Source organism: Primulina huaijiensis, chromosome 9 (genome assembly GCF_012295235.1).
Source record: "Primulina huaijiensis isolate GDHJ02 chromosome 9, ASM1229523v2, whole genome shotgun sequence".
Classification (NCBI taxonomy): domain Eukaryota; kingdom Viridiplantae; phylum Streptophyta; class Magnoliopsida; order Lamiales; family Gesneriaceae; genus Primulina; species Primulina huaijiensis.
Window position 1 is genome coordinate 18466686 of NC_133314.1, and position 18156 is coordinate 18484841.

Below are 18156 nucleotides of genomic sequence, written 5' to 3' on the forward strand. Positions count from 1 at the left end.
TTATTGTTTGAATAGGGTGGTGGCCCTTAATCTAAACATGTATTTTCGCTCGACTCTCGAGTCCAAGTATTGTATTATATTTAAAAGTAAGGTAAAAACTTGTGTGTGACGGTCTTACAGGTCGTATTTTGTGAGATATATATCTTTTTTGGGTCATCTATGAAAAAGTATTATTTTTTATGTTAATAGTATTATTTTTTATTGTGAATATCGGTATAATTGATCCGTCTCATAGATAAAGATTCGTGAGACTGTCTCACAAGAGACATACTCATAAAATGCGACATTAGGATATGATAGAATGAACAAATCTGTTTGAATATGGTATTAACATGCTTATCCGCTTTATGAATTCTAAATCGACATTATGTGCATGAATATAATATATTTGTTAGTATCCTAATAACTTATAATTAAGAAGATCCCGAAAAGATACATTGTCTTGGTTAAAATTCTTCTATATTAATTGATTTTATCCTTCATTAATTGTGAATATTTGTTGACATAGGAAGACAATTCTGATTTCCATTTTGGGAATTGGATAAAATATTTGGCATACACTTCACATGGCTTTGCAAACAAACATAGTACACACGAACAAATTAATCTCATGCATAAATATATACTTCAAACCTTTTCACACAAGATTCACCCACAAGTTTAAAGCCTTGTACGTATCATATACACTACAAAAAATGACACGAATAAAGTTCTTTAATTTTTCTCTCTTCACATTGTCACTATCCCTAATCTTTCTGATCATTCTATACCATGAAAGAATTCATCAAAATTGTTTAGACCAACCAAAAAATAATTCCTTAAATTTGACCTTTCCTACAAGTAATAGAAAACCAAGATGGTACCAGATCGTGTCAAGAAAAATGGATAACAAAAGAATGAAAATCGGGTTAGTTCATACTACGAATCCTTCAATAGGCAAAAAAACAACATATGGAGATCAAGAAGCGGACATGGTCGATGTGCATTTTGAGAAAATTTCCAAGAATATAAAATGGAGCGACTTATTTCCTCAATGGATTGATGAAAGTTTGCCATGGGACTCACTAGATTGTCCGGAGATTCCGATGCCGAGTTTCGAAGAATACAGAGACTTGGATTTGGTTGTGGCTAACGTTCCTTGTGGAGGAGGGAAACATAGCAAAACATTCGAGGATGTTTTAAGGTTGCAAGTGAATTTAGTTGTGGCCAACTTGCTGGTCAGAAGTGTGAGGAAGAAAAATGGGCAAGTTTTTGTAGTGTTTATTGGATCTTGTGGTCCTTTGTTGGAGATATTTAGATGTGATGATCTCTTGTGGCATGAAGATAATTATTGGATTTATAAGCCTGATTTGAGAAGGTTACAACAAAAGGTGCTCATGCCCGTTGGTTCATGTCAGCTTGCCCCTCCATACCTAAAACCAGGTAATATTTTTTTTCTTTTGGGCATGATATTTTATCTTCCCATGCACTTGCTATTTACGTCATGAACATTCACAAGTTCAATGTATCTCCTCGTACGACGTTTCAGATGTCTGGACAGCATCCCACAATCCCAAAGAAGCATATGTAAGTGTGATTCATTCATCGGAAGATTATGTCTGTGGTGCAATAACTTTAGCCCAAAGTATAATCAAATCCAACACAACAAGAGACCTAATCCTCCTAGTTGATGATTTCATTTCCAAGAAATCTTTAGAAAACCTAAAATCAGCAGGATGGAAAATCAAGCACATTCAAAGAATACACAGCCCTTATGCGCAGAAAGGAACATATAATGAATGGAACTACAGCAAACTCAGGATATGGCAACTTGTGGAATATGACAAGCTAATCTTCATTGATTCTGACTTCATCATCCTACGCAACACCGACGGGTTCTTCGCGTATCCTCAACTATCTGCTTCTGGGAACAGCAGGCATGTTTTCAACTCCGGATTCATGTTGATCGAGCCATCCACTTGCACGTTCGAGACGTTAATGAAGCAAAGGTATAGAGTAGTATCTTACAATGGAGGGGATCAAGGATTTCTTAATGAAATGTTCATGTGGTGGCATAGGTTGCCAACTAAGCTGAATTTTCTCAAGGATTTCATCGCGATCTTAGATGGGAATCGAGACATCCCTGCCGATGCTTATGCTTTGCATTACTTAGGATTGAAGCCATGGATGTGCTATAAAGATTATGATTGTAACTGGGATGTACTCGAAAATCAACGTTTCGGTAGTGACTCCGCGCATGGGATATGGTGGCGAATTTACGACGAAATGCCGGCTGAACTTAGGAGTCATTGTGAGTTGAGTCCTCAAATGGAGGCCAATGTGAGAATGTACAGAGAAATGGCTAGGAATGGAAGTTATCCTGATGGTCATTGGAAGATCAAAATCACAGACTCTAGAAGCCATTTTTCTCATGATTTAACTAATACATATTTTCCATACGAATAGTTTGTTTTATAAAAAGGATAAACACTCATTTTCTTTCTATTAATTCTATTCATTCCAAGGATAAATACTCCTTGAGAAATCTCATATTATATAATCATTTTCATTTTTACACTTGTTCTCGTAGATAAGAGGATTTTGTGTTTTCTGATGTGATTTTGAAATGAAAAAATATTGTTTTTAAAGATGAAGTTTAGGAAAGAAAACAAAAAATAAAACATTATTGCTTACATAAACAAACCAATCATTTTATACTAACTCACATTATATGTTAACTATTTGTCGAAGTGTATTGTTGAATTTCATAATGGTGATTTGAATATTAGCAATTCTCCCCCTCAAGCACATTTTGTGAATTCGATGAGCTGCAACAGCTTTGCAGCATTTCAACTTCTATTTCGGCAATGTCTTGGTCATCATATCTGATTTGTTTTCATCACCGTGAATCTTCTCAAGCTTTAACAATTTATTCTCTAATATATCTCGTATCCAATGATAGTGAACATTAATATACTTTGATCTTGAATGCATTGAAAGATTCTTTCTAAGATAAATTGTACTATGACTGTCACAGAACAACATGTATTGATCTTGCACAAAACTTAATTTCTCCAAAAAATGTTTCATCCATAACAACTCCTTGCATCTCAGTTGCTGCAATGAACTCCGCTCCAGTGGTTGGCAATGATACACATTTTATCAACTTTGACTGCGATGACACAGCTCTCCCTGCAAATGTAATCAGGTATCCTGATGTTGACTTTCGCGAGTCAACATCTCCTACCATGTCTGCATTTGTGTAGCCTATAAACTCAAGTCTAGATTCTCAAAACTCAATCTATGTTTAGAGATGCCTTGTAGATATCTGAATATCCATTTTACTGCAGCCCAATATTCCTTTCCCGATATTGAAAGGAATCTACTCACTGTACCTACAGAATGAGCTAAATCTGGCCGAGTATATACCTGACGTTATCATATATTAGTTGTACTTTTAGTATTATTCTAAGCTAAAATTCACAAAATAAATAAATTATACTGACAATCACCTTGGCATGGAAAGTGAATACAACGAGATATTTTTAGTGGGGGAGAGTATCGGTAATAAGGAAGAGTGTTCGGATTGGTATATTGTGTTGTATGATATCAGTTGGTTGTCATCTCCGGTTGAGAATCCTGCGCCGATGGAGGGTCACTCTGACACCCGAATTTCTCCTCAGCTCGTGCGCCCTCCTGCTCCCCATATTTAATCTCCACCCTAGGCTTAGTTCGATCTTAGCCATTCATTCATAGATTGAGTGGTATAAATACGGGTGCTCACTTCATTCGTAACCATCCAAGTTTCGACAAGTATTCAAACAATAAAAAAATTTATTGTCAGTTGTATTTCTCAACCTTTTCGGTCAGTATTCTGGTCTTTTTTTAATCTTGTGAATGATGCTAAAGCCATCGCCAACTCTCTTTTGCTGCCTCTGCAACAACTTTGACACCATCTGTGATTGTTACTCGTGCAGAAATGCCCACATTACTGCACCAGCAAGCCTCGAAAAATCCAATAGAGAAGCTCATTATTTCTGCTCAGTTGAGAATTATTTACAAAAGAGACTCTTCTCTGTGCAAGATTCAATATTTGACTGAAGATATATTGAATGCAAATATCCATATTGGCAGAACCCGAGTCGATCGTGGTGAAAAACGAAGAAAAATTAGTTGGTAAATCATAAAAAAGAAGATAATTGTTATATCATAAAAAAAATCTATCCAATTATATCTCTTTATGAATTAGTAACTGATGCTATCTCATAATAGCACGGGTCATGGATAACCCTAGATATATAGTCCGAATCAAAGTCAATATGCATGATTATTTCTTTAGAAGTCGGGCAGATGAGTGCCCGAGATATCGATCTTCTACCCGGGCTACCAGACGCTCGGGCTCTCATGCAAGCTCTCGTGAACTTTCTACCCTGGTTATCTCGAGAAGCGCATCTCACTCGAGTGCATCAGTATGGGTTGCCTTATGTTTGGTAATAATTACTGTTAGAACTACAAGTGTTTGGCGTGTCAAAGAAGTCATCAGAAGTAGGGTATGAGCAGCCATTTTACTATAATTAGAAGGTGTACACTGAAAACAAGGTAATCATGGGATTTCTTCCTAAAAATAGTCGGTATGCATCTCATTTAGGAGAGTCTGGATTCTGAAATTCGGAACTCTTAGCATTTCACATATATAGCTTTTATCATTCACCATCAACTTGCTGACTTAAGCATCGAAGTGGTCACGCCGGACACTTCTCCGACATCCATTCTCGAGTTCATCTTCTTGTTCGCAGGTCAAGGTTGCAGCCATGTTATACAAAGATATACCTTCACCACAAGACATATATCTTTGCTCATTTTCCTAAACAAACTCTTATCAGATTCGGTAGATTGTCCTGACCTAACTCACCCGATTCACCCTGACATCATCAGTAATCGAATTTTATCTTAAAAGTGTGACAGTAAAGATTATAGCATTACTGCATTAGTGTGTCACGTTAAATATTTTACAACATTATTGTAAATGTTGTGAAAAAGTAAAAATTTACGGTAAAAAAGTAAAAATCTCAAACTCTCAAAATTATCACACTACACACTTTATAATATTTTTCTCTCAACTCAATTGTGATTTTCTTCACAAATGAGAGATCTATTTATAGAAAATTTTTACAAATAATCCAAAAATAAAATACATCATTACCTACATCATCACACACTAATTTTCAATATTCAACACCTAATTTTACCTAATTTTCAACATTCAACATTCACATTTTCAACACAAATATTTAACACATTTTTAAATAATTTTTCAACACTCCCCCTTGTGATGATGATCATAATGATTGTATACATTACGTGTTTTTATACTGCCTCGTTAAAAACCTTACTAGGAAAAACCCATTGGGATAAAAACCATAGTAAGGGAAAAAGAGTGCAGTCACGTAAACTCCCCCTCATGTTGACACGAACAATTCTTCACAAATTTCGTAGATTGCGCATCCCAATATTATATATGTGCTTTCTGAATATTGTCGTAGGAAGTGCCTTTGTGAAGAGATCTGATGAGTTTTCACTTGATTGAATGTGACGAACATCAATACATTTATTCTTCTCAAGCTCCTTGGTGAATGCGAAGAACTTAGGAGGAATATGTTTAGTTCTGTCGCTTTTTATGTATCCTTCTTTCATTTGAGCAACACATGCAGCATTATCTTCATATAGTATCACAGGCTTCTCGTCGAATGATAATCCGCATGAGATTTGGATATGTTGAGTCATTGATTTTAACCACACACATTCACGGCTTGCTTCATGTAGTGCAATAATCTCGGCATGATTTGATGAAGTTGTTACAAGTGTTTGTTTCTGTGAACGCCAAGAAATTGCAGTGCCTCCACGAGTAAATACATATCCAGTTTGAGAACGTGCTTTGTGTGGATCAGATAAGTATCCAGCATCGGCATAACCAATTATACTTGGATTAGCATCTTTTGAATACAAAAGTCCCAAGTCTGTCGTTCCTCGTAGATAACGGAATATATGTTTAATTCCGTTCCAATGTCTCTTTGTTGGATATGTGCTAAATCTTGCCAATAAATTTACGGCAAAAGATATATCAGGCCTTGTACAATTTGTAAGATACATAAGGGCACCGATAGCACTTAGATATGGTACTTCTGGACCAAGAATATCTTCATCATCTTCACATGGACGGAATGGATCCTTTTCTATGTTTAATGATCTAACAACCATTGGAGTACTTAAAGGATTTGATTTGTCCATATTAAAACGTTTAAGGATCTTTTCTGTATAATTTGTCTGGTGAACAAATATTCCACATTCTTTTTGTTCAATTTGTAAACCCAGACAATACTTGGTTTTTCCAAGATCCTTCATTTCAAATTCTTCTTTCAAGTATGACACAACTTCTTGAATTTCCTTATTTGTTCCAATGATGTTTAAATCATCAACATATACAGCAATAATTACGCATCCGGATGTTGTTTTCTTAATGAAAACACAAGGGCATATTGAATTATTTACATATCCCTTTTTCATCAAGTGATCACTTAGCCTATTATACCACATTCTGCCGGATTGCTTCAACCCATATAATGATCTTAGTAATTTCACAGAATAACATTCTCTGGGTTTTGAACTTTGTGCTTCAGGCATCTTAAATCCTTCAGGGATTTTCATATATATATTACTATCAAGTGATCCATATAAGTAGGCTGTAACAACATCCATAAGACGCATTTCTAAATTTTCAGATACTGCCAAGCTAATCAAATACCGAAACGTAATTGCATCCATCACAGGAGAATACGTTTCTTCATAATCAATTCCAGGCCTTTGAGAAAAACCTTGTGCAACAAGTCGAGCTTTATATCTTACTATTTCATTTTTCTCATTTCGCTTTCGAATAAAAACCCATTTGTATCCAACAGGTTTTACACCTTCAGGTGTAAGGACTATAGGTCCAAAAACATTACGTTTATTTAGCGAATCCAATTCAACCTGGATGGCATCTTTCCATTTTATCCAATCCTGCCGATTTTTACATTCACCAAAAGATTTTGGTTCATGATCTTCATTATCATTTATGATGTCGATTGCCACATTATAAGAAAATATATCATCAATTTCTTCTATATCTTTTCGGTTCCATATTTTTCCAGTATTAATATAATTGATAGAGATTTCATGATTCTCGTCAGTTTGTGGTTCTGACAAAACATTTTCATCATCATGTGTTTCTTCAGGAACATCATTCTCTATTTTGTGATCATTATGTGTTTCTTCAGGAACATCATTCTCTATTTTGTGATCATTGTGTTTCTCTATGAATTTTCTTTTTCGAGGATTTTTATCCTTGGAACCAACTGGCCTTCCACGCTTCAGGCGTTTAATGACATCATGACTATCTTCAATTTGTTTCTTCGGAATTTCAATTCGAGCAGGGGCATTTGCAGCATGTATATATGATTTAGTTACCCCTTTTGTGTCTGCAAATGCATCTGGTATTTGATTTGCTATTCTTTGCAAGTGCACAATTTGCTGTACATCTTTTTCACATTGTTTTGTTCTTGGATCCAGATGTAACAATGATGATACATACCATGTAATTTCTTTTTCGGTATGTTTCTGTTCTCCCCCTAACATTGGGAAGATTTCCTCATTAAAATGACAATCAGCAAAACGTGCTGTGAACACGTCGCCTGTCTGTGGTTCAAGATATCGAATGATCGATGGACTATCATAACCAATATAAATTCCAATCTTTCTTTGAGGTCCCATTTTCTTTCGTTGAGGTGGTGCAATAGGCACATACACCATACATCCAAAAATTCTCAGATGAGAAATGTCTGGTTCTTTACCAAATGCAAGCTGCAATGGGGAGTATTTATGATATGCACTTGGTCTGATGCGAATTAATGAAGCAGCATGTAAAATTGCATGTCCCCATATAGAAATAGGGAGCTTTGTTTTCATAATCATTGGTCTAGCAATCATTTGCAGACGTTTAATCAATGATTCAGCCAATCCATTTTGAGTATGTACATGAGCAACAGGATGCTCAACAATGATTCCCATAGACATACAATAATCATTGAAAGTCTGGGAAGTAAATTCACCAGCATTATCAAGTCTAATTTTCTTGATTGTATAATCGGGAAATTGATTCCTCAATTTTATTATTTGAGCAAGTAATCTTGCAAATGCAACATTTCGAGTTGACAATAAACATACATGTGACCATCTGCTGGAGGCATCAATCAATACCATAAAGTATCTGAATGGTCCACATGGTGGATGGATTGGTCCACAAATATCACCCTGAATACGTTCAAGAAACATTGGTGATTCAGTTTGGATTTTGGCTGGTGATGGTCTTATAATAAGTTTTCCAAGAGAACATGCTTTACATTGAAACTTATTATTCTGAAAGATCTTCTGGTCTTTCAATGGATGACCATGTGTATTTTCTATAATTCTTCGCATCATTGTTGAACCAGGATGTCCTAATCGATCATGCCAATTGGTTAATATTGAAGAATTATCAATTACCATGTTTGATTCAATGGGACGTATATGTGTATAATGCAATCCAGTAGGGAGCATTGGTAGTTTTTCAATCACATATTTCTTTCCTGATTTATATGTGGTAAGACACATATATTTCTCATTCCCTTCATTCATTGTTTGAGTATCATACCCATGGGAATATATATCATTAAAACTCAACAAATTTCTTTTCGATTGTGGTGAATATAAAGCATCATTGATCAAAAATTTTGTACCATTAGGTAACAAAAATTGTGCTTTACCACATCCTTTAATCAAGTCTACAGGACCTGATATTGTATTCACCGTTGTTTTTGTTGGTTTTAGTTCCAAGAAATATCTTTTATCTCGGAGGATAGTGTGCGTTGTACCACTATCGGGTATGCAAACTTCAGCTTTGCTCATAGCATTTTCCATATTTGAACTTCAAAAAATATGCAATGAAAAAAAATTAATGACAATACATATTTAAATATAACACATATCATAATTGTACAATAAAACATTATCATATAAATACATGAAAAATAAATTATTGTACATTTATATTCTACCACTATATTGTTCATTTTCAGAGAAATCATTGAGAAAATCTGCAGCATCAATATTGTTCATTTCTATCCCACCAACATATTGATCATTTCCAGAGAAATCATTCATAAAATCAGCAGCATCAAAATGAGTTGAATCACTCAAACGGTCACTTCGCTCAGTGAAGTTGGTCTCCTTTTCTTTCCCCTTTATCGATTCTTTATAAAGTTTGCAAAGATGCTCAGGGGCTCGACAAATACGAGACCAATGTCCTGGAGTGCCGCATCTGAAACAAGAACTTTCAAATCTTTTCGAGTGATTTTCATTAACACTCATGTTTTCTTGATGCCTTTTCTGTGGATGGTTTGGGACGTTATTTTGAGATGAGTTATAGAAATAACTATCTCGATTATTTTCAAAACCACGGCCGCGTCCACGACCACGACCACTTCCTCGTCCACGTCCACGTCCACGACCTCGACCTCGACCTCGACCTCGACCAAAACCTTGTCTTTGAATTTGATTTTGGTTTCCAGGTTTAAATTCATTTTTACTTACAGCATTTACTTCTGGAAATGCTGTTGATCCAGTGGGTCGGGACTGATGATTTCTCATTAATAGCTCGTTGTTCTTTTCCGCCACAAGAAGACAGGCGATGAGTTCAGAATATCTCGCAAATCCACGCACTCTATATTGTTGCTGTAGTGTTATATTTGATGCGTGAAACGTGGAAAATGTTTTTTCAAGCATTTCCGATTCTGTAACCTCATGTCCACAAAATTTTAACTGCGAGATTATTCTATACATCGCTGAATTGTAATCACTGACTTTTTTAAAGTCTTGGAATCTTAACATATTCCATTCATCACGGGCGGTCGGAAGTATAACTTCCCTTATATGTTCAAATCTCTCTTTTAATCCTTTCCACAGAGCCATGGGATCTTTTTCGATGAGATATTCACATTTTAAACCTTCATCAAGGTGTCGTCGTAAAAATATTATAGCTTTTGCTTTTTCTTGTGATGAAGATATACCATTTTCTTTAATGGTCTCGCTTAGACCCAATGACTCAAGATGCATTTCTACATCAAGAGTCCATGGCATATAGTTTTTCCCAGTAATATCAAGAGCGATGAATTCGAGCTTTGCCAAGTTTGCCATGGTGGTACTAAAAATTACGATGCATTTTATTAGTTAATGAATATTGCAATACAAAGTAATGGATAAACAACAAGTACAAGTATTCGTAAAAATAAAGAAAACACACGAGGAGGATATTCTCCGATAAATACAAGACTGGTGAGTATGATAACCAAAATAATTAAAAATAACCTCGTGAAAGCCATCTTCTTTTTTTCTTCGAAAATTTGATGAAGAATAATTTTTAGAGAAGAAGAGAAAGTTGGAGTGATTGAATGTATTTGTGAGATTGTATTTATAGAGCAAAAACTAGCCGTTTTGTTACCGTTTATTACCGTTGGTGTATAAGAAAATAAATGTATGTATTTGTATAATTTTATGGTAATAATATGGTGTATATAATATTAGTCATATTTAAATAATTATGTATATCATATCACATTATTATAATTAGGTGTCATAAGTTATTTTGTTTAAAAAACCTTATAGGCTTTTATACTTGTCGTATCCCTTACCGGGAGTGTGGGATGTCGTCTTAACATCCTCCCAGGATTTATAACAAGTTTTTGAAAAAATTATTTTTATTATTTCTAACAATAACATTATATTATATATTACATATATAAACAATAAATAAATAACAGTAAAATAAATATTATTACTTTTGTTACCTTTTTCTTCTGTTCGGAGCTTGGAAAAATATGGAGGACTTTTAGAGCTTCGTGCTGATAACGTGTTGTGAAAAAGTAAAAATTTACGGTAAAAAAGTAAAAATCTCAAACTCTCAAAATTATCACACTACACACTTTATAATATTTTTCTCTCAACTCAATTGTGATTTTCTTCACAAATGAGAGATCTATTTATAGAAAATTTTTACAAATAATCCAAAAATAAAATACATCATTACCTACATCATCACACACTAATTTTCAATATTCAACACCTAATTTTACCTAATTTTCAACATTCAACATTCACATTTTCAACACAAATATTTAACACATTTTTAAATAATTTTTCAACAGTAAATACTTTTTTTGTTTCCGCTATTCATGTAAAATTATTTTTCCATGTATTTGTATATATATCAACTTTGTATAGTGAAGAAGAATAGTTATTTTCACCGAAATGTCTTTAAAAAAATTATAGAATTTTAACTTCTAATTCCTTACTATGATTTTTCACGTTTCTAGTAATTTTTGAAATTGAAATAATCGAAACAAAATAAAATATAAAAATAAATGTTATTATAAGGTAGTAAAACAATGTAGTTTGCTAAGATGGATGGTGTTTTAGGTAAATCTAAAAAAAGTAAAACGCTCTTAATTAAAATAGAAAACAGAAAGGAAAAATAATTAATATCATATATTTGTCATAACTTTAATTTTTGTTGGATTGTCTAATTAATTAATTTGTATCATATTTGTATCATTCATAATATGAGTTCGAGTTCGAGCTTAGATTGAGGTTGGGGTACCTACTACATGCTAGTTTGCCAGTTAACCTGTACAAATTTAAAAATTTTAACTTCAAAAAATAAACTCAACTCATGATTAGTACATTGATTGAAGCTACAACTGTACAAATTTAAAACTTTTAACTTCACAAGATCAAAAAAAACATGAGAGAAAATCAAGGGCTACAATTTGAGAGCAGATATGGCTTCAGGTTTGAAATCCACTCTTAGACTCAATACTCGTCTAACCTCAGCCGGAGTCAGTCTCCAAGTCATGGGACCTGAGTTCTCTCCCCAGAAATCCAGAATCTCAGAGACCTTTTCCAAGTTTAGGATAGTAGCCATCTGGGTGAGACGAGAAAATTTGTCTCGAACAGTCCTCTGGGTCATACTCGAGAAACGACTGACCAGTGTCCTGGTATCTCTATCCAGCTGAAGGCCACCTAGTTGACCGAATCGTTTTTGCATCATGATGACTTCGAGCCTTTTCACAATGAAGTCAATAACAAGATGTACAAAAGTGTCATAATTGTTGGTAGTCATCAATTGCTGAAGCCATCCCACATTGGTTTCAACAGCATGTAGAAGCCTTTGCACCCAGGGATCGTTAACCTCGTTGTCAGCATATTCTGCCTCGGAAAGCTCATAGCTAATTGTTGCCACATTGTCTAATACTGGCCTGATTCGGGGTGTCACGGATGACACAAGTTGCTCCATTCCAAACGTTAGCGTCTGCTTGAAATTGTTGCTCATTTCATTTAATTCAGATAAGCAAGATTTAACTCTCTCTCTATCTGCAGGTGCAGAGAACGCCTGATGCAAGGAAACTGAAGTAAGTCCTTTCAACATATTTCCAAGAATAAGGAATAAGATAGTGGAGAAAACACAGAACAAGAATCCTATGGTTTTTAAGGCATACATTTTGGGGAAAAAGCATTCACGCATGTCCCATGAGAACATCTTAATCATTAACATTAGAAAGATGTACTTGAGCACCTAACCAGGGTTGCAGGGATACATTCAGTATAAACATCAAAAATAATTCATCTAAAACAAAAATAATGAACATGGACAGTCAAAATAAGCGGATATTGACAAATTGATGCTACCCTGCCACAAATCACTACATGAGAAATTCATGCGGTGTCTGGGACGAAAATCCTTCTCATGCATTCGAATTTGAATACAACTTAAAAACCGATATTGTATGAAGATTTCTATGAAGTTTATAATCACAAACTATTCCTCATCTATAAGTTTGAACCATTTTTCTCCTTGTTCAAAAGCTTAGATTCAAAACAAAGTACTTAAAAAAAAAATAAATAGCAAATTCCTTTAATTGAAATACAATCTATTCAGCTATTCAAGATAGAGTAGCATGACTGACAAAGATCCTAACCACAAACAAAATTGAAGACCTTAAAAGGCAATCCTATACAATGTTACTCTCTCCCTGGCCATCAAGTTCACTACTGCAAACTATATTCTGGAAGATATTCCATAATTGCCAGCAGCAGAAATCCGCAGGCCAAATGCAAGTGATGGTATTTACAGTCAACCGAGTATATCAACCATCATTTGTCACTGACTGTAGTTTCTCTAATAGCTCCCAAAGAACTTCAGAAAACATGTAACATATAGCATATCAAATAAAAACTTAATAATAACTGCAGAAGCACATTTAGAAATAAGAAAAACACACGTATCACCCCGCAACTAGTGAGAATATGCTATCCTGATGATGATGAAACACACGTATAAGGGAAACAAAGTCTGTATGTACCTCAGTGCATTGCTCTTCGATCTCGTGGCGAAGTTTCAAGGCATACTCACCACTGACATCCATGTTGTTCAAGGCAGTGGCAATCTCTGTTCCTGTCTTCTGCACTCCAACACCACCCAAAAAAACCTTTGCCCCAAGATTAGGCTCCTTCATCTTTTGTTGCAACGCCTCACAATATTCACCCCCTAGTAAACTCACAGCACTGCTCAGCACGGCAATCATGGAGTTAATATTGGAGGTAGAAATAGCCCTCCGGCAGCAACTCTGCAGCACATAAAACACATCATCGACCATAGACGTGGTAAGACTATCGAGCACATGCTCATTTATTTGAATTGCTTTCCTCACATTCTCCACCATAAAGAATCCTTCAATGATCACATAATAACCAGTTACATCCTGCGTAACTTTACTGAAATTCCCACTCCTAAAAGCTTTCGTAGCTCGAGGTCCTAACTCTGGATCCACAGAGGTCAAACTCCTTATTTTTGAAACCATGTAATCTGTGTAATCTTCACCCAATTGCGTCAATGACAGTATCTCTTCCAGGTACAGCTCAACCTCCCTAGGTTCCGGCCCTTCCACCCCAACAGAGAGCAAGTCGTTCTTATACGAATTAATCTCAGATGTCAATTTCGCCAATTTCCTATACTCCATATACTTCTTTAAAATGATAGAACCCCGCGAATCACATTCCTCCTGGAGCTCGCAAATGGCATAGACAATACCATCCTCGCCACACAAATCAATCAAAATCGAAATATTTTCCTCAATAGCCAAGACAATGTCTTTAAACAAATTCGTCAAACAAGAAACGAAATTTACGTCAGTGTTATTATTCGATTGCTCCATAAGTTCTACCAATTGCTCAAATTCCATTCTTGATCTCACGGAAATTACCTTTTTCAAGTATTGAACATAAATCTGTAGGCCTTCCTCTTCGAGACCGAGAGGCCTGTAGAGCTTGATGAAGCGGAGAATAGTGGGATGATCCCGTTGATCTACAGCATAGGAAAGTTTCTTCTTGGCGATGCCTTCCAATTGCTTCTTATAGGAAAGGAGCTGCTCGCGCTGATCCGTGGTTGAGGAGTCTTTGAATTTGGCATCAATTTGGAGGAATGTCTGGATGAATGATGCAGCAGATTCAAAATCCTCGGCGAGAAGAGATTTGTGAACGCCGTCCAGGCAGTTGGATCTGTCGACGATGGCATCTATTCTGAAGAGCGTGTCTTGAACTCGCGATTGAGCGAGGTCGAGTTGGCGGACTTTGTCGGATACCTGATCAGCGAGCGCGGAGGTTAAGGAGACGTTGGAAAGCATGTACTCAGAGTCAGCCTTCACTATCTCCAAAACTTCGGTCGATTTGTGGAGATTCGAGAGCTGGAGATCCAAATCGGGGCGCTGAGAAAGTAGAGATTCGAGCTCCAAATCTAGCGCACGCTGATAGGCAATGCATTGGTAAAGGAGACGCGTCGTGGCTCCCACGTCCGTCAGTTTCCTCACGTGCTCGAGCGCTTCCACCGTGCCGAATTGTACAGACAATGAATTAATGGTGGCGTCGGCGTCCGCCTCAGTCATCGGTGTAGATGCCATGAGTCGTATTCCAAGTGACGACTCAGTACCTCTCCGGAACAAGTCGTGAGCAAAATCAACAGTAGAATTCTAAAATATTCTTAAAATAGGAATATTTATATTATGTTATTATTAAGTGCTGAATTCCCTGAAAAATTATTTTAGTAGATATTAAAATATTTAATTTTATAATTATTTTTTTATTTTATTAAAAATATCTTCAAGTCACTCCATATTTTACATAGACAAAAATCTAAACAAAACTTCTTTTTTAAATTGAACAATTTTTTTAATTTAAAAATAATTTCGTTTTACTTATTTAGTATTATTTGATCAGATTAAAAAAAATAATAACACAACCAACACATGTATATTTTTTACTAATTTTTATTAATTTTGTATAATTCAGTGTAACTTTAAAATTTCTTTTAAATTGTTTATAAAATGATATTTTGTAATCTTGAGGTCATCTTTTAACTCCAGTCAACAAATTTTGCATCATCCGACTAGTAGAGGTACAAGTTTGTATCGAATATTCTTCATGACATAAAATGGATTCTTGCGAGGGATGAGTATCATAAAACTTGCGTCAAAACATCTCATTAGCATGATAAATTTGTAGGCTACATTGATACCCCATAAGATTCGGGTAATGGATGAAAGAAGCAAACTGGGGAATCAGACATTTTTAATGAAAGAGTCCCCCGCACTCCGCTCCGGTGACGAGTCTACCGCACTCCGCTCCAATTCTCCGACGTGTAGAATCAGACATTTTTAATGAAAGAAGAAAACTTACGAGTTTGGGGAAGGAAAGCAGTGGAAGATCGTCGGAGATGGAGGAATTCGCACGTCGGAGAATCGAGAAAGAAATTTGCAAGAGTTCGGCCACAAATATGAATTTGCAAGTGATTTTAGAAAAACAGGTGGGCTACTATATATAAGGGGAGGGGGTTAATCTTCACCGTTGATCTGAGTAAATCGGACGATCGAGATGGATCTTGGAAGTTGTACAGGCAGATGAAAGGACATGCGCAAATATCAAAGTGTCAGACTTATCGATTTCTCGGAATACGGAACGTTTTTCGATGGGATTTAATGCTAGGGTACATGTCATCATGACAATAGTCCTGTCAGCCGAGGATACTAAATGACAAAATATCTTAAGTCCGAGAGACATGAGGTCCCGACATATTATCCTAAGCCCAAGTGGTATCAGACCCCGGTATATCGTCTTATCTTTGGGATATTTGAAGCCCCCGATGTTCTTAACATTCTAAATTATTTTTCTATAAAAGAACAAGTATGACTGATCGGAGCAGCGAGTCAGACTCTAGCCCGACTATTTTAAGGATAGGTGGTGATACCCTCATAAAGATCCGAGTCATGGATGACCCGGGATATTAATTGAATAGCCCAGATCAGAGCCAATATGCCAGATACTCTCCTCATTAGCCGGGCATTTCTTTTCCTCCCGGGTAATCAATAGCCCGGGCCCTCACACAAGCACTTGGGTACCTTACCACCCGGGCCACCTCGAGAATTACGCCGCACTCGAGTGTGATTGATACGGGCTGTCTAATATGTCAGAGCAACATGGGTTTGGAGTGTTCTAGAAGTCATGAGAAGTTATAGTATGGGCAGTCGACTTGCCATACTTAGTAGGTGACACTGAAAACAAGGTAATCATGAGATTTTCTACTATAAATAGCAGGTATTAATGTCATTTACAGATTCTGAAAACTTTTAACTCTCAAGCATACATATATTTTCCACATATATTGCTTATGTTCTTCATCTTTAAACCTGCTAACTTAAGAATCGAAGTGATCACGCCGGACACCCTTCCGGCGTCCATTCACGAGTTCTTTTCTTATCTTCAGGTGTTATTGAAGCCATTATTGTCACTCAAATTCCTAAACACTAAATTACTTTCATTATCCAGTGGATTACCCACATAAATTGTACCCGATTCACGCGTATATCATCATACATGTTGCAAAAGATGAAAAAAAATCTTAATCAACTATAGTCTATGCTAATCAGATCATTTTTGGTATTGTTTTGTTTTGAATTTATTGGATTGTTGATAGGTTAATTAATAAATATGACTGTAGATTTAATGTTGATATTATCTTTTGGAATAGTGAAAAGGATTAGTGGATTCATTTGACAGCTAAGCGTGGCCTAACGAACTTAGGTCTTTTGTCTGAACGACGTTAAAATCTTAGTGTCTTTGTGTTTTTTGTTTTATCATTCACACGTGTAATAAATAACGATAAAGAACAAGTAATAACACTGCAAGAATACACAAATAACAATTGTCATCAGAGAAGATTCATTATTTATTATATTGTGATCTTGGTTGTGTTTGTTTGGTTTTGCAGGAATAGATTTTATGTGTAAAGGAAGATCTATTTCCAAACTACCATTACTGAATGGTGCAAATTACTCATATCGAAAATGAAGCATAAGGTTTTCATAAAATCCATTGATTAAAAAGCTTGAAAATCAATTTTGCAGGATATGAGCACCTAACAAAGACAGATGACGAGGAAAATAAAATTATCAAACCAGGAGAAACTTGGAATGCTAATGAGGATCGATTGGCTGACAACAATTTGAAAGACTTGAATGCATTTTTTTAATGTTGTTAATGCTAATAAGTTTAAAAGTATATTCTCTTGTGAATTTGCCAAGGAAGCATGGAGATTTCTTCTAACTGAACATGAAGGTACGACTGCTATAAAAGTTTCAAAGCTTGAATGTTCTGCATATTTATATTTGAAAAACTCCAACTGTCGAATTTTCTTTCCAATGATCATCTGTACTACTTTCCGACACTATGGACAAGTTTTTTTCAATCTTTGTACATATCATTAAATGTTCTTCTTGTTTTTGCGATTTTAAGTCCATGCTATTTAAAAAACTGACAAATCGTACACCATATACGTAACTTCATGTCACTTCTGGTGTTGGTAGGATATTGTATGATCTTTCTATTTGCAGCATTCATCAGAACGGTTTGACTTGCAATATCTTCCTAGAAATGCTCAAAATTGTTCGTTTGGAATGCAGCTGAAATAAGACGGTTTGAATCTTTGTACTACATTGGATTTTC

General features: G+C 35.5%; 2 protein-coding genes across 2 annotated transcripts; one reads left to right on the forward strand and one right to left on the reverse strand.

The window, feature by feature from the left end:
• Positions 1 to 876: 876 nt before the first annotated feature.
• Positions 877 to 2445, forward strand: LOC140984613 (putative UDP-glucuronate:xylan alpha-glucuronosyltransferase 5). The gene is made up of 2 exons (XM_073452160.1): positions 877 to 1422; positions 1541 to 2445. Exons 1-2 carry the CDS (start codon positions 882 to 884, stop codon positions 2443 to 2445), a joined length of 1446 nt encoding a protein of 481 aa, XP_073308261.1. The 5' UTR covers positions 877 to 881.
• A 9316-nt stretch (positions 2446 to 11761) lies between these two features.
• LOC140984906 (conserved oligomeric Golgi complex subunit 4-like) lies at positions 11762 to 15101 on the reverse strand. Its single transcript, XM_073452594.1, has 2 exons — positions 13467 to 15101; positions 11762 to 12496 (listed from the first exon to the last, which is right to left on the reverse strand). Exons 1-2 carry the CDS (start codon positions 15057 to 15059, stop codon positions 11867 to 11869), a joined length of 2223 nt encoding a protein of 740 aa, XP_073308695.1. The 5' UTR covers positions 15060 to 15101; the 3' UTR covers positions 11762 to 11866.
• Positions 15102 to 18156: the final 3055 nt, after the last annotated feature.

Coding starts and splice junctions, on each gene's coding strand:
- LOC140984613 (XM_073452160.1), top strand. CDS start 882: ATGGATAACAAAAGAATGAAAATCGGGTTAGTTCATACTACGAATCCT. Junction 1,423..1,540: donor CCCTCCATACCTAAAACCAG/GTAATATTTTTT, acceptor ATGTCTGGACAG/CATCCCACAATCCCAAAGAA.
- LOC140984906 (XM_073452594.1), bottom strand. CDS start 15,059: ATGGCATCTACACCGATGACTGAGGCGGACGCCGACGCCACCATTAAT. Junction 12,497..13,466: donor TCGAAGAGCAATGCACTGAG/GTACATACAGAC, acceptor TCCTTGCATCAG/GCGTTCTCTGCACCTGCAGA.